The sequence below is a fragment of the Phyllostomus hastatus genome, unplaced genomic scaffold (assembly GCF_019186645.2).
Source record: "Phyllostomus hastatus isolate PE091 unplaced genomic scaffold, TTU_PhHast_1.1 phas_contig_118, whole genome shotgun sequence".
Lineage (NCBI taxonomy): Eukaryota > Metazoa > Chordata > Mammalia > Chiroptera > Phyllostomidae > Phyllostomus > Phyllostomus hastatus.
The window spans coordinates 2,636,265-2,649,430 of record NW_025333543.1 but is presented as its reverse complement, the minus strand read 5'-3'; the positions used below and the strand labels follow the sequence as shown (position 1 = coordinate 2,649,430).

At 34.1% G+C, this 13,166-nt stretch overlaps 1 protein-coding gene across 3 annotated transcripts in view; it reads left to right on the top strand.

Annotated features, from left to right (window-relative positions):
• CPED1 (cadherin like and PC-esterase domain containing 1) overlaps nt 1-13,166 on the top strand; it is a 273,386-nt gene that overhangs the window by 125,015 nt on the left and 135,205 nt on the right. For all 3 annotated transcript variants that reach the window (XM_045847151.1, XM_045847144.1, XM_045847161.1), the window contains 5 exons: nt 6,151-6,293; nt 7,344-7,416; nt 8,582-8,749; nt 9,856-9,960; nt 11,762-11,931. In XM_045847151.1, the coding sequence (XP_045703107.1) occupies nt 6,151-6,293; nt 7,344-7,416; nt 8,582-8,749; nt 9,856-9,960; nt 11,762-11,931 (659 nt within the window). The remainder of the gene's footprint in view (nt 1-6,150; nt 6,294-7,343; nt 7,417-8,581; nt 8,750-9,855; nt 9,961-11,761; nt 11,932-13,166) is intronic.

Here is a 13,166-nt window from a genome sequence, read left to right as displayed (position 1 = left end):
TTTTGTTCTGATATATGATAAGCTTAGATTTGAATTTCATACTTTACAGTGGCATTCAAATACATTTTCTCCTAATTTGTTTGTTTTAAATTTAATCTTTATTGTATTTTTTCCATTATCATTTAATCCCACTATACCTCCTTCCCTCCTGCAATCACCACACTGTTGTCCATTTCCATGAGTCCTTTTTCCTTTTTTCTTGATTCCTCCATCCCCTAACCTCCCCTACCACTAGTTGTCCTCCTGCTTTCCATCTATGAGTCTCTTTCCATTTTCCTTGTTAGTCCAGTTTTTTTTTAATTAGATTGCACATGTGAATGAAATCATATAGTATTTATCTTCCTCTGGCTGGCTTATTTCACTTACCATAATGTTATCCAGGTCCATCCATACTGTCACAAAGAGTAAAATTTTCTTCTTTTTTACAGCCAAGTAGTATTCCATTGTGAAAATGTCCCATAGTTGTTTTATCCACTCATCTATTAGTGGACACTTGGGCTGCTTCCATGCCTTGGACATTGTAAATAATGCTGCAGTGAACATAGGGGTGCTTATGTTCTTTTAGATTAGTGTTTTGAGGTCCTTCAGATATATTCCCAAAAGTAGGATTGCTGGGTCAAAAGGCAGATCTATTTTTATTTTTTTGAGGTATCTCTACATTGCTTTCCAGAGTGACTGCTCCAGTCTGCATTCCCACCACCAATGCAAAAGGGTTCCCCTTTCTGCACATCTTCTACATCCTCACCAGCACCTTTTGTTTGTTAATTTATTAATGATAGCCATTCTCACAGGTGAGAGATGCTATCTCATTCTGATTTTAATTTGCATTTCCCTGATGATTAGTGATATTGAGCATCTTTTCATATGTCTATTGGCCATTTCTGTGTCCTCCTTGGAGAAGTATCTATTCAGGTCCTTTGCATGTTTTTTAACTGGGATTTTTTGGGGGTATTGAGTTTTGTAGGTATTAACCCCTTAACAGATGTACTGGAGAAATGTTCTCCCATTCTGTCGGTTGCATTTTAATTTTGTGGATGATTTCTTTTGCTGTGCAAAAATCTTTTAATTAGATATAGTCTCATTTGTTTATTTTTTTTCATTTGTTTCCCTTGCCTCAGGAGATATATCTGATAAAAAATGCTATGAGCAATGTCTGAGATTTTGCTGGTTATGTTTTCTTCTAGGATTTTTATGTTTTCAAGTCTAACATTTAAGTCTTTGATCCATTTTTAATGTATACGTGTATGTGGTATAAGTAGGTGGTCTAGTTTCATTTTTCTGCATGTATCTATCCAATTTTCCCAACACCATTTATTGAATAAACTATCTTTAGCCCACTGTATGTGCTTGCTTATTTTGTTGAATTAATTGACTATAAATGTATGGGTTTATTTCTGGGCTATTTATTCTGTTCCATTGAACTATGTGTCTGTTTTTATGCCAGTACCAGGCTGTATTGATTACTATGGCCATATATTATAATTTGATATTAGGTAGTGTGATTCCTCCAACTTGGTTCTTCTTTCTCAGGATTGCTGTTTCTATGTGGGGCCTTCTGTGGTTCCATATACATTTTCAAAATATTTGTTTTAGTTCTGTGAAATACAGCATTGACATCTTGATAGGAATTGTGTTAAATTTATGGATTGTTTTGGGCACTATGAACATTTTAATGTAGTTAATCCTTCCTGTCCATGAACATGGTATGTTCTTCAACTTATTTGTATCTTCTTTGATTTCATTCTTCAGTGTCTTATAATTTTCTGAGTATAGGTCTTTTACATCCTTGGTTAGGTTTATTCCTAGGTTTTTAATTTTTCTGAAGTAATTATGAATGGAATTGTTTTCTTAATTTCACTTTCTGTTAGTTCATTATTGGCATATAAAAATACAGCTGATTTCTGGATATTAATTTTGTATCCTACTACTTTTCTGAGTTCATTTATCAATTCTAGTAATTTCTTGGTGGTATCCTTAGTGTTAGAGAACCCTAAATATACAGTATCATGTCATCTTCAAATAATTACAGTTTTACTTCTTTCTTTTCAATTCTGATGCCTTTTAGTTCTCCTTCTTGTCTTATTGCTGTGGCTAGGATTCCAGTACTATGTTGAGTAGGAGAGTTGAAAGTGGACATCCCTGCCTTGTTCTGGTTCTTAAGGGGAATGTTTGTAGTATCTGCCCATTGAGTATGATGATGGCAGTGGGTTAGTCATATATGGCTTTTATTATGTTTAGGTATGTTCCATCTATTCCCACTTTGCTGATAGTTTTGATCATAAGTGGGTACTAGAATTTGTCAAATGCTTTTATCTACATTTATTGATATGATCATGTGTTTTTTATCTTTCATTTTGTTTATATGGGGAATCACACTTATTGATCTGCAAATGCTATATCAACCTTGCATTCCCAGAATAAATTCCACTTGATCATGGTGTGTGATCTTTTTGATGCATTGCTGTATTTGGTTTGTGAATATTTTGTTGAGGATTTTAGTATCTATGTTCATCAGGGATATTGGCCTGTAATTTTGTTTCTTTGTAGTGTCTTTATCTGGTTTTAGAATTAGGATAATGCTGGCCTCATAAAATGAATTTGGAAGACTTCCCTCATTGGGAGTTTTATGAAATAGTTTGAGAAGTAGAGGTGTTCTCAGAATGATTGATAAAACTTGTGAATCCATTCCTGTCCTAGGCTTTTGTTTGTTGGGAGGTTATGATTATTGCTTCAATTTCACTAGGTGTAATCTGTCTATTCAGATTCTCTGATTCTTCCTGATTTAGTAAGGGAAGATTGTATGTTTCTAGGAATTTATCCATTTCATTCAGGTTGTCCAGCTTGTTGGCATATATTTGTTCATAATATTTTCTTACAGTCCTTTGTATTTCTTGGGTGTCAGTTGTTATTTCTCCTCTTTCATTTCTGATTTTATTTATTTGGGTCCTCTCTCTTTTTTTCTTGAGGAGTCTAGTTAAATATTTGTCCATCTTTTTTATCTTTTCAAAGAACCAGCTCTGAATTCATTGATTTTTTTGTATCTTTTTTAAGACTCTATTTCATTTATTTCTGCTCTGATCTTTATTATTTCCTTCCTTCTACTCATTTTGGGCTTTGTTTGTTGTTCATTTTCAAGTTCCTTTAAGTGTGAAATTAGATTATGTGAGCTTTTTTTTTTTTTGATATGCCTGTGATGCTATGAATTTCCTTCTTAGGATGCTTTCCCAATGTCCCACAGATTTGTATATGTCATGTCCTCATTTTCATTTGTTTCAAGGTATCTCTTGATTTCTTCCCTGATCTCATTGTTGTTCCATTCATTGTTTAGTAACACATTATTTAGCTTCCATGTCTTTGTGTGTTTTTCAGTGTTCTTCTTGTAATTGATTTCTAGTTTCATAGCATTGTGGTCAGAGAAGATGCTTGATATGATTTAAATTTTCTTAAATTTATTGAGACTTCCTTTGTGTCCTAACATGTGGTTTACCCTTGTGTACTTGAAAAGTATGTATATTCTGCTACTTGGGGATGACATTCTCTGAAGATATCAATTAAATCCATTTGATCTTGTGGGTAGTTTAAGGCTATCTCCTTGTTGTCTCCTTGTTGATTTTCTGTCTGGAAAATCTATCCATTGAAATCAGTGGGGAGTTAAAATCCCCGACTATAACTGTATTTGTGTTGATCTCTCCCTTTATGTCCATCAAGATTTGTTTCACATATTTAGGTGTTCCTGTGTTAGGTGCATAAAAGTTTACCAGCAACTTAGGTGCATAAATGTTAACCAGTAACAAATGTTAACATTTGTTGCAGTACTGATTTGGCGTCAGCAAACTCCTTAGCTTTTCCTTGTCTGGGTAGCTCCTTATTTCTCCTTTGATTTTAAATTATAGCCTTGCTGAGTAAAGTAGCCTTGGTTGTAGGTCCTTTCTTTTCATCACCTTGAATATTTCATGCCACTTCCCTCTGGTCTGAAATGTTTCTGTTGAGTAATCAGATAACCAGTCTAATTGGTGCTCCCTTGTAGATAACTACCTGGTTTTCTCTTGCAGCTTTTAGGATTCTCTCCTTGTCTTTGAGCCTTGTCATTTTAATTATGATATGTCTTAATGTAGGCCTTTTTTTGGGTCCAACTTGTTTGGAAGTCTCTGAGATTCCTGGTCTTGTGTGTCTTTTTCCTTCAACAGATTAGGGAAGTCATTATTTCTCACATAGTTTCTCAACTCCCTTGCTCATTCTGTTTTCCTTCTGGCATTCCCATGATACAGAGTGTTACATTTCATATTGTCCAAAATGTTTCTTAAGCTCTCCTAACTTTTTTAAAAGTTATTTTTTCTTTCTGCTGCTCCGCTTGGGTGTTTTTTTCTACCATGTCTTCCAAACCACTAACTTGATCATCTGCTTCACCTAACCCACTATTTATTCCTTCCAGTGTATTATTTATTTTAGGTATTGTTTTCTTTATTTCTGACCGGCCCTTTTTAATGGTTTCTATGCCTTTTCTTCATGCTGTTGAGTATCTCTATCATCATTACTCTAAACTCTGTCTGATAAATTACTTGCTTCCATTTCATCTAGTTCATGTGGATAATTCTTATTCTATTCTTATTCTTATTCTTATTCTTTTATTCTTATTCTTATTCTTTTTTAACTCATTCTTTTATTTGAGGTCTATTTCTTTGTCTTCCCATTTTGGCTGCTTCTTTGTATTTTCTGCCTTAGTTGTTTAACTGATCAGTTTGTTAATTTAATCAAGCTGTAGTCTGCAGCCCAACTTAAGCTCCATAGGGAGGAGCAGAGTAATTCCTGTGGGTGGGGCTATTGCTCCCCTCAGGCTGTTGTCATTTGGAGGGGAGTGCTCTATCTGAGAAAGATGGCTTTTACATCATGGACAATGTCTTAGCATAGGGATCCTGGTGGCTGTTCCTGCAGTTCTCGCCCCAGAACCACCAACCTGAGGCCCTCCTCAAGCATCTCTATTCCACTCTGCCTTCCCTCTGCCAGAGCTCAAGTTAAATGGCTACAAATGAAATTTTGTGTGTTGGCCCCTTAAGATGCTCTCTGCATCCCCAGTCATCTTACCCTGGCAGCCAGAAACCCTGCTGCTTTTCACTGCTGGATGTGATCTGGTTTCCTTTTCAGCTTTGGTGCTGTAGGCTATGGAGTCCAGGATTTAGACCCCACACTTCTCAGGGGGACCTCCCCCCCCCAGCTGCTGAAAGATCCCTTTGGAACTTCAGGTGTCACCCATGGAAGCCCAGCCAGCTCTCTTGTGTCTCCTCCACTGCCTGCTGATCTTGTGGTGAAGTGGTTTCTTCTGTCTGTCTTTGGTTATAAGTCTTCTCTCCAGCTAGTGTTTGTTGGTTACTCAAGATGATTTCTCTACAATTTAGTTGTAATTCCAGATTGGTCCTGGAAGAAGGTTGCTGTAGCTTCCATTTACTCCTTTGCCATCACCCTCCTAATTTGGTTGCACAACACTCTTGTTGGTAGGTATTAACTCTTTTAAAGAAGACAAAAAAATGTGGAGAATTGAGTTGCAATTCCAAAGTCACCTGGTTAGTAGAGTAACAAATTAAACTTGGGCATTCTGATCACAGGCCTGTTGCACTTCTTTCACCATGATTCCATAAAAAGAGGGAAAAAATAGAGTACACACTTCCAAACTATTTGAAATTACAAGATGAAGTGGCACCCCATATTCAATTGAAAGGCTTATATTTTACAATATATGTTATATATATATATATATATATATATATATATATATATATATATATATAATTACATGTTATGTATATGATACAAACAGAGGTTGGTAGAAGTAGGTTTACAGTGTGAGTACATGAAACAGTTTATTCTTGGATTAGTATTTACTCATTATTGAATTATTTAGTATTATTTTTGTTAAGCTATTTTTGCTCATCCCTGTATTCATTACATAGTTGCAGACTATTATATACTCTTTTTATGTATTTTATATACTATGTGTGTCTTAGATTATCACACGTTTCTGTTTAGGAGTCTTTTTTTTTTTTTGAGTTGTGACAGAGATACCTAAAGGAATCCTTCAAATTGGTCACCTTGGAAATGATAGAGAGAAAAAGGGAGATGCTGTTTGAACATGTGAATTCTTTGCTTTGTTTACAGCTGCAAACCTTTTTTGAGACATTCCTGAGGGCCAGTTCACCTCTTCAGGCTTTTGATAATATGAAAGAAGCAATTAGCAAACTCCTGCTGGCAGCCGAAGTATTTGGTGAAACATCAACTGTAGGACCAAAGGCCTTCAATAGGTAAAATAAACAAACAAACAAACAAATAAAGTTGAGAACTCTACCTTCTAGAAATTGATTGGTAGTGAACATATATCTTAATTATCACAAGTAGGTTCTTCTTGCAAAAATATCAGTATACAAATACAAACTTCCAAACTTATGTTTCCTTGTTTATAGATCCTAAAATATTAGAGCACATTACAGATTTGTTAGTATCTAAATAGTGGTGACAGAAAGTAAAGCACAGTTCCTCAAATTGATTTTTAAAATCTCAGCCCTTTTCAAGCTCAACTATTTCTATCATATATACTTACCATTGACTAGGCATATTTTTATTTACAGAATTTTATTAACAAAATTCAGTAACTCCTCTCTCCATATCTCAGTTAACTTGTGTGTAATTTAATGCCTATTTTCTAGGGAAATGTTAAATCACATGTGCCAAACAAGGGTGGTGACTTAATTAAGCTTTATCATGCTTAATATGTAGATAAGAATGCCTGGCATGGGCCCTGGCTGGTATAGCTCAGTGGGTTGAGTGTGGGCTTGTGAACCAAAGGGTCACTGGTTTGATTCCCAGTCAGGGCACATGCTTGGGTTGTGGGCCAGGTCCCCAGTAGGGGGCGTGTGAGAGGCAAACACACACTAGTGTTCCTCTCCCTCTCTTTCTCCTTCCCTTCCTGTCTCTCTAAAAGTAAATAAATAAAATCTTTAAAAAAAAGAGTGCCTGGCATGTAGGAGTAGGAGAGTTTCCTTCTCTATATTTAGGTTTTCACAGTGACTTCATCGTTTAGTTTAATGTGTTATGAATACTTTAGATATATTTGTATTTTCAATAAGAAACAAAACAGATTCTAAATCCAAAATTAAATTATATGTGATTGCAGATAATCCAAGCAACTGCATTTTAACAATTATTATAGACCTTGAAATTTAACAATAGTAGCTTTCAATATGTATAATATAGAATATATAACATAATTTCAAATATATAATAATAACATAATTCCAGTATTGATTAAATGTAGGAAGCTGATTATAATTTTGTTACTTGTGTTTTTATTTCAGATGCAGATTATGTTTTCAACTTTTAACTTTTGATATTGGTTATGGCAGTGTCAGGTCCCCTGTAGTACTCCAGGTGAGTGTGCCAAAGACCTCCTGTGAGTGTCTGCCTTTTGCTGGAGGATGTGTGTATATATGAATGTTTGTGTGTTTGCATTCCTTTCATTCATAGTAATGAATCAATAAATAGAAACTTCATTAAATTCACTACTTATATTTATGGTAGTTCAGAGAACTAAGTAGTACGTGGAAAATCTCTGATTTGAGTTCCACTTCCTCCTATATATTTCTATAGAACAATTGTGGATTTTCTATGGTTCAAACACTATTTATGAAATAAATATGGCATAAAACTAAGTATGCATTAATGCAGAAAAGCAGACATTTAGATAATAGACACTAGCAGATTACCTAGCTTATTCACATGGGTTTAAAAAAAGGTAACTCTTACTTTTTACATATACACATTTACTTTAAAATTGACCTATATATTAATTTAAAAGGCCATAGGAATTTCAAAATATATAATTTTTCTAGTATATGTATGTATAAATTGAAGAGTGATTTTGCATACTTTGATTCTTTTACTTCCACTCAAATCAAATTAACTCATTCAGATAATTTCCTCCAAGATATTTTTAATCTAACATAGCCATTAGTGAAAAATCTTGATGGAATTAGTCTATAGAAAACTTTATTTTGGGATAAGGAGTGGGAAGACAGGAAGAGAGACAAAATTACATTATGTGCAACCAGAATTCAATTGCATATAGCATTGACTTATTTTCAAACTTTTATATTAGGAAAATAATTACATTGTACGTGGCTCAGTCATTTGGTTGAATAGTCCAAGGATTTATTCATAAATTTTTGAAACTTTATGAATTTATATATGTTAATGTTCATTCATTATTTTACACACACCTAATAGTTTATGATATGTTCTTTTAAAATTTATTGTTTAGAAATGTTATATATTATCTTCCATGAACACAAATTCTTCAACAATGGTTTCAAGCTAAACTAATGTGACTTTATAATTCATTAGTTAATTTTCTTATGAAAGATAGTATCTTCAAGAGAATATTACATTTTTATGAAACTGTTGACCTCCAAAAAGACCACTAGATGTCAGTTCTGATCTACAGTCCAACAGGAAATGAATCATCTCTTAAAAGTGATTCCACTTTATTAAAAGCAAGTCAATGAAAGATATTTTCTGTGTTTTTATTTTCTCACAGGTGCATGAGCATTTAAAATTTCAAGATGATGATTATATGGGTTTGGAGGGCCAAAATACAGAAGAATTTCTTTTAAAAGACACTTTCAATTTTCTTTTCTCTAATGAATCTTCACTTTCCACATTTTCTGAGATATTTCAGAGACTTTATAGATTAGGTGTATTTAAGGTAAGTGAATATTTTTGTACTGACAAATATTTTTTCAAGTCATTTTTACAACCAACTTGATAATTCATTGTGCAATTATTGTGCAATTAAGCAACTTGATAATGCATTTGAAATTAATTTGTATCAGTTATAACTTTTAATATTTTTCTGACCTGAGTACCAATATTATTTTTGTGTCCAGTAAGTATGTGACTGATTATGGTAAAATCATGGGTTGAAATGAAGTAACGCAGTTCCTAATTTCTACAGAACTTTTGTGGACATTATGAATAATACATATTATATGTTATAGAATACTTTAAAAGGAATACCATAACTTTTTGGAGGCAGTCTAGAATACCAGTGAGTATTCTAGATTGACATCAAGGGCTTGGCTGATAATACTAATTTTTTAAAAAAAGATTTTATTTATTTATTTTTAGAGAGATGGGGAAGGGAGGGAGAAAGAGAGGGAGTGAAACATCAATGTATGGTTGCCTCTAGCACACCCCATACTGGAGATATGGCCTGCAACCCAGACATGTGCCCTGACTGGGAATCAAACCAGCGTTGCTTTGGCTCACAGGCCTGTGCTCAATCCACTAAGCTACACCAGCCAGGGCTATAATACTAATTTATCTAAGCATTGACACCTGGTTAACATCTTTGATTAGATAATGATTAGGGTATAGAGCCCCAGAGTAGCACTGATTAGTTTTTATGGTATGGTAATATAAGTTTTCAGGTACCTCAAAATATCTGTACAGATTAGTAAGTGCAGTATTGTTCTCTATATTTTGCTGCTCCACTCTCCAGTACCTGAAGGCTGAAGGAGATGCTTTCTGCACTCCCAAACTGTCACTCACATTCCGTCCTTCTGGGCTCATCTCCCCGGCCTTCCTAGCAAAGCACTATTGAGCAATTTCATTCAGGTTCTTTCTGTCAGATGGGAAGTTCTCATATTCAGGCACCATTGTTACAAGTTGTGGTTACTGTGTCTTATTTAGCATTAATTAGCTCAGCTGCTTATTTATAGAGTTCAAAATTTTATTGGATTATGAAGTGGGAGGCGACCGGGCTGTAGCAATTGTTTAAGAGTTGTTTTTACATTTCCTCTCCTATTATAGGGTGAAAACTATGAAAAGGAACTAAATCAATGCCTACCTTTAGAGGAGATTAACTCAATTATGACTTTCCTAAAGGAACTTGGGAATTTGGGACAATTCCAACTGGTAAAACACAAGTGACATTTGATTCCTCTTGATCACTGATATTATAGTAGATCAGCCATACCTTACTTGATTTGACTTCAATTTAGGTGAAGCTATTTTTTTCAGAAACAGAAATTTTTGTAAGCTCATTTCCTCTTTTCAGATTATCTAAATATTGAGATGAGCAGAATCCATATTCTTTAAGAGTTTGCAAATAATATGACTTATTAAAGGAAAAGAATATGAGGTTAGTATAGCTTCCAGGATTTGACAGTTTTTTTTTCTTTTTAGTCCTCACCTGAGGATGTATTCATTGATTTTAGAGAAAGAGGGAAGGAAAGAGAGAAACATCAATGTGAGAGAGGAACATCGATCAGTTGCCCCCTCTCTGACAAGACCTCGAGGATCCAACCTGAAACCTGAGTATCTGGCCTGACTAGGGATTGAACCTGCAGCCTTCAGGTGTAGGGGATGATGCTCCAACAACTGAGCCACCCAGTCAGGGCAGATTTGACAGTTTTTAAGGGGAAAATATCCAAATTTTTCCAAACAAGTTTTGCTCTTACACATGACCAAAATTTCTTCCTGCTTATTATGCCCTTTTTGTTATGTAAAGTTAAATACTATTAAGTAGAACAATAATATTTAAGAAAATTACCTACATCTTAATTTGTCGTAACTCACAGCAAAGAAAATGTGAAGAAAGAAAGAAAATGTAAATAATTATAATAACTTTTATTGGCTTCAGCCTAAAATTTCAGCCCATTATTTTCTTTTCCATGTATTTTCTTTGGTACTGTTAATTTATTGATTAATAGCAAAAGATAATTTATACACATATGTGCTGTGTTTCTAGTTTTGTCACTTTTATAGATAGACTATAATGAATTTATATTTTTTCACTTAAGATTTGTTTATACAAAACATTTTAATATAGCATTAAAAATCCACTGTTAATTTATTATTAATGTGTTTGGATCAAATACTTGTTTCTTACAATTAAAAAATTATGCATTGATGTGCTACTTGTGTGAATTATAACCAGTTTACTAAGTTAATTAAGGAATGTTTGACACTTGTTTTTGTAATTTAGTGCCATATGTTGGAGGGTTCAAAGTAAGCTTATTGCCCCAAAGATAATTAAATGAATGGATTATCATTTTAGTTATTTGAAATATAGTATTACATTCATGGCAGTTTGGCTCCATATATACAAAGACAGTCAAAAAGACCTGGCCTCATTCTTTAGGAATTCATCATTTCAGATACTGTGAATGTCCAGAACATCTCTTGGCACAATGTGAGGAAGAACTGAAGAACGATTCTGCAGGAGAAAGGGCACACCCCAATTTACTGCCTGAGAGTTGAAAGGGAATACCTATAGATATTTTTGGCAGGATTAATATCTCTCGCTTGTATATAACTCACTTGCAACACAAGAGGGCTCCTCCTCATTCATCCTGCTGCCTGACTCTCTCTATTATTCAGCTATTATTCAGCTATTATTATTATTCAGCTATTATTCTCTATTACTCAGGTATCTAAAGGAAGAAGACATATATTTACATTAAATGAAAAGAGAATAAAAACTCTCCCCATTTGGAAATATGATCATCAAAAAAATTAGTACCTTAGTAAAAGTAGCATTTACCTTGACAACTGCACAGAAAAGTTCTGGTACTGAAAATGGATTTTTAATACATATTTGATTTTTAAAATATCTAAATAAATATGGCTATAAATTAGTTTCTTAGTACTACTACATTTTAACTTATTATCTACCATTTATTCTGATATTCTGTCTTTGAATATTTCTTCTCAGCTTGTCCCATCAACTTCTCCTGGGATTCAATCTTTGATACATGAATTTTATGATATGGCAAATCCTATGGGAAAACCTGGTTCAGTCTGGATTCAATACTTGTCTCTTTTAAATGTGTTTGATCAGTTTCAGCTCCTGAATAAAAAGGCACAGCTACATGCATTGGAATGGTAAGATAGCCACAAATTTGAATTGTGCAGTCCAAAAAAATCTCTAGTCTAAAGATTGATTTCAAAAGGCTTTGCCTACATTACAGAAAGCAACAAAAACAAGTGTGTCCAAAAATTCATGCTCTGGAAAATAAGCTTCTTTAAATCACTGAAACCATAATGATTCTAGTGGTCTTCAAACAAAAATATAACCAACAGTTTTTCAAATCAACTGGACTAGACCCACTCAAAAGTAATGTTTAAAGTTAAAAGTTTCAAACTAATTTCATTTAATAATACATATCCTTGAATTATGGGAACATCAGACAGAAAGAATTAGGCGAGATTTGTTTTATGAACCATCAGTGTAAGCATTTGTTTAGAGGTTTTTTTGAGGCATGACTTTATTTTGGGCAAAATCTATGAAATTTATAAAAATGTCTGTCCTGCCACAATATTAGAAAATTTTTTTTAGAAGGTAGAACCTCAGAGGAAAGCATGGGGCTGGGAGAAAAGTTTCTTGGCCTCTCATCTCCATTTTCATTCTAATGAGGGAATGAGAGGGCAGGTGGGCCAGGTGAACATGTTAATACCTCCTGCAGCTGGTGAAAAGGGCAGTGCCCGCGGCCTTAGCTGAGCCTACTTCTCTTTTATGTAATAGAATTAAGAGAATATTTGACTTTTCTATGGCCAGGAAAACAGAAGGAAACCTAACCCTCCTAGGGAGGTAAAAGACAAAGGCCATGATAATCTTATGTCTCTGGCAGTCGCCCTCAGGAATGACTTCAGCGAACTTGGACTTCATTTCCTTCTGCCTCAGGAGCTAGTGAAAGCAATTCTATAAAACATTTTTTTCCTGTAATTCAAAAATACCAATAATTATATGTTTGATGAATTCTTAAGGCATCTCTCAGGATAACAAATCACTTTAATTGTTAACAACTTTATGAAGCTGGCCTTATTCCTTCAATACTTGGAAGTAAGTAGGAGGCCTGACAGAAGGTTTTTTTGTTTTTGTTTGAAAATTAGGTTTTAAACAGTAGTTCAATGCCCCTTTGTTTGTTCCTTGCACTCACTGAAACAATCCAAAACTACCTTATTTGTCATAGTTGACTGGGGAAGAAGCAGACTTGATTTACCAGGGAGACTGTTTGAGTACTGTTTCTTTGTTTGATTTTTTAACTTTAAGTTCCCTTGAGATATGCAAGCTTTGGAAAGGTTGTTTCCCAAAAAAGTGGTTTTTTTTTCAAGCTCAC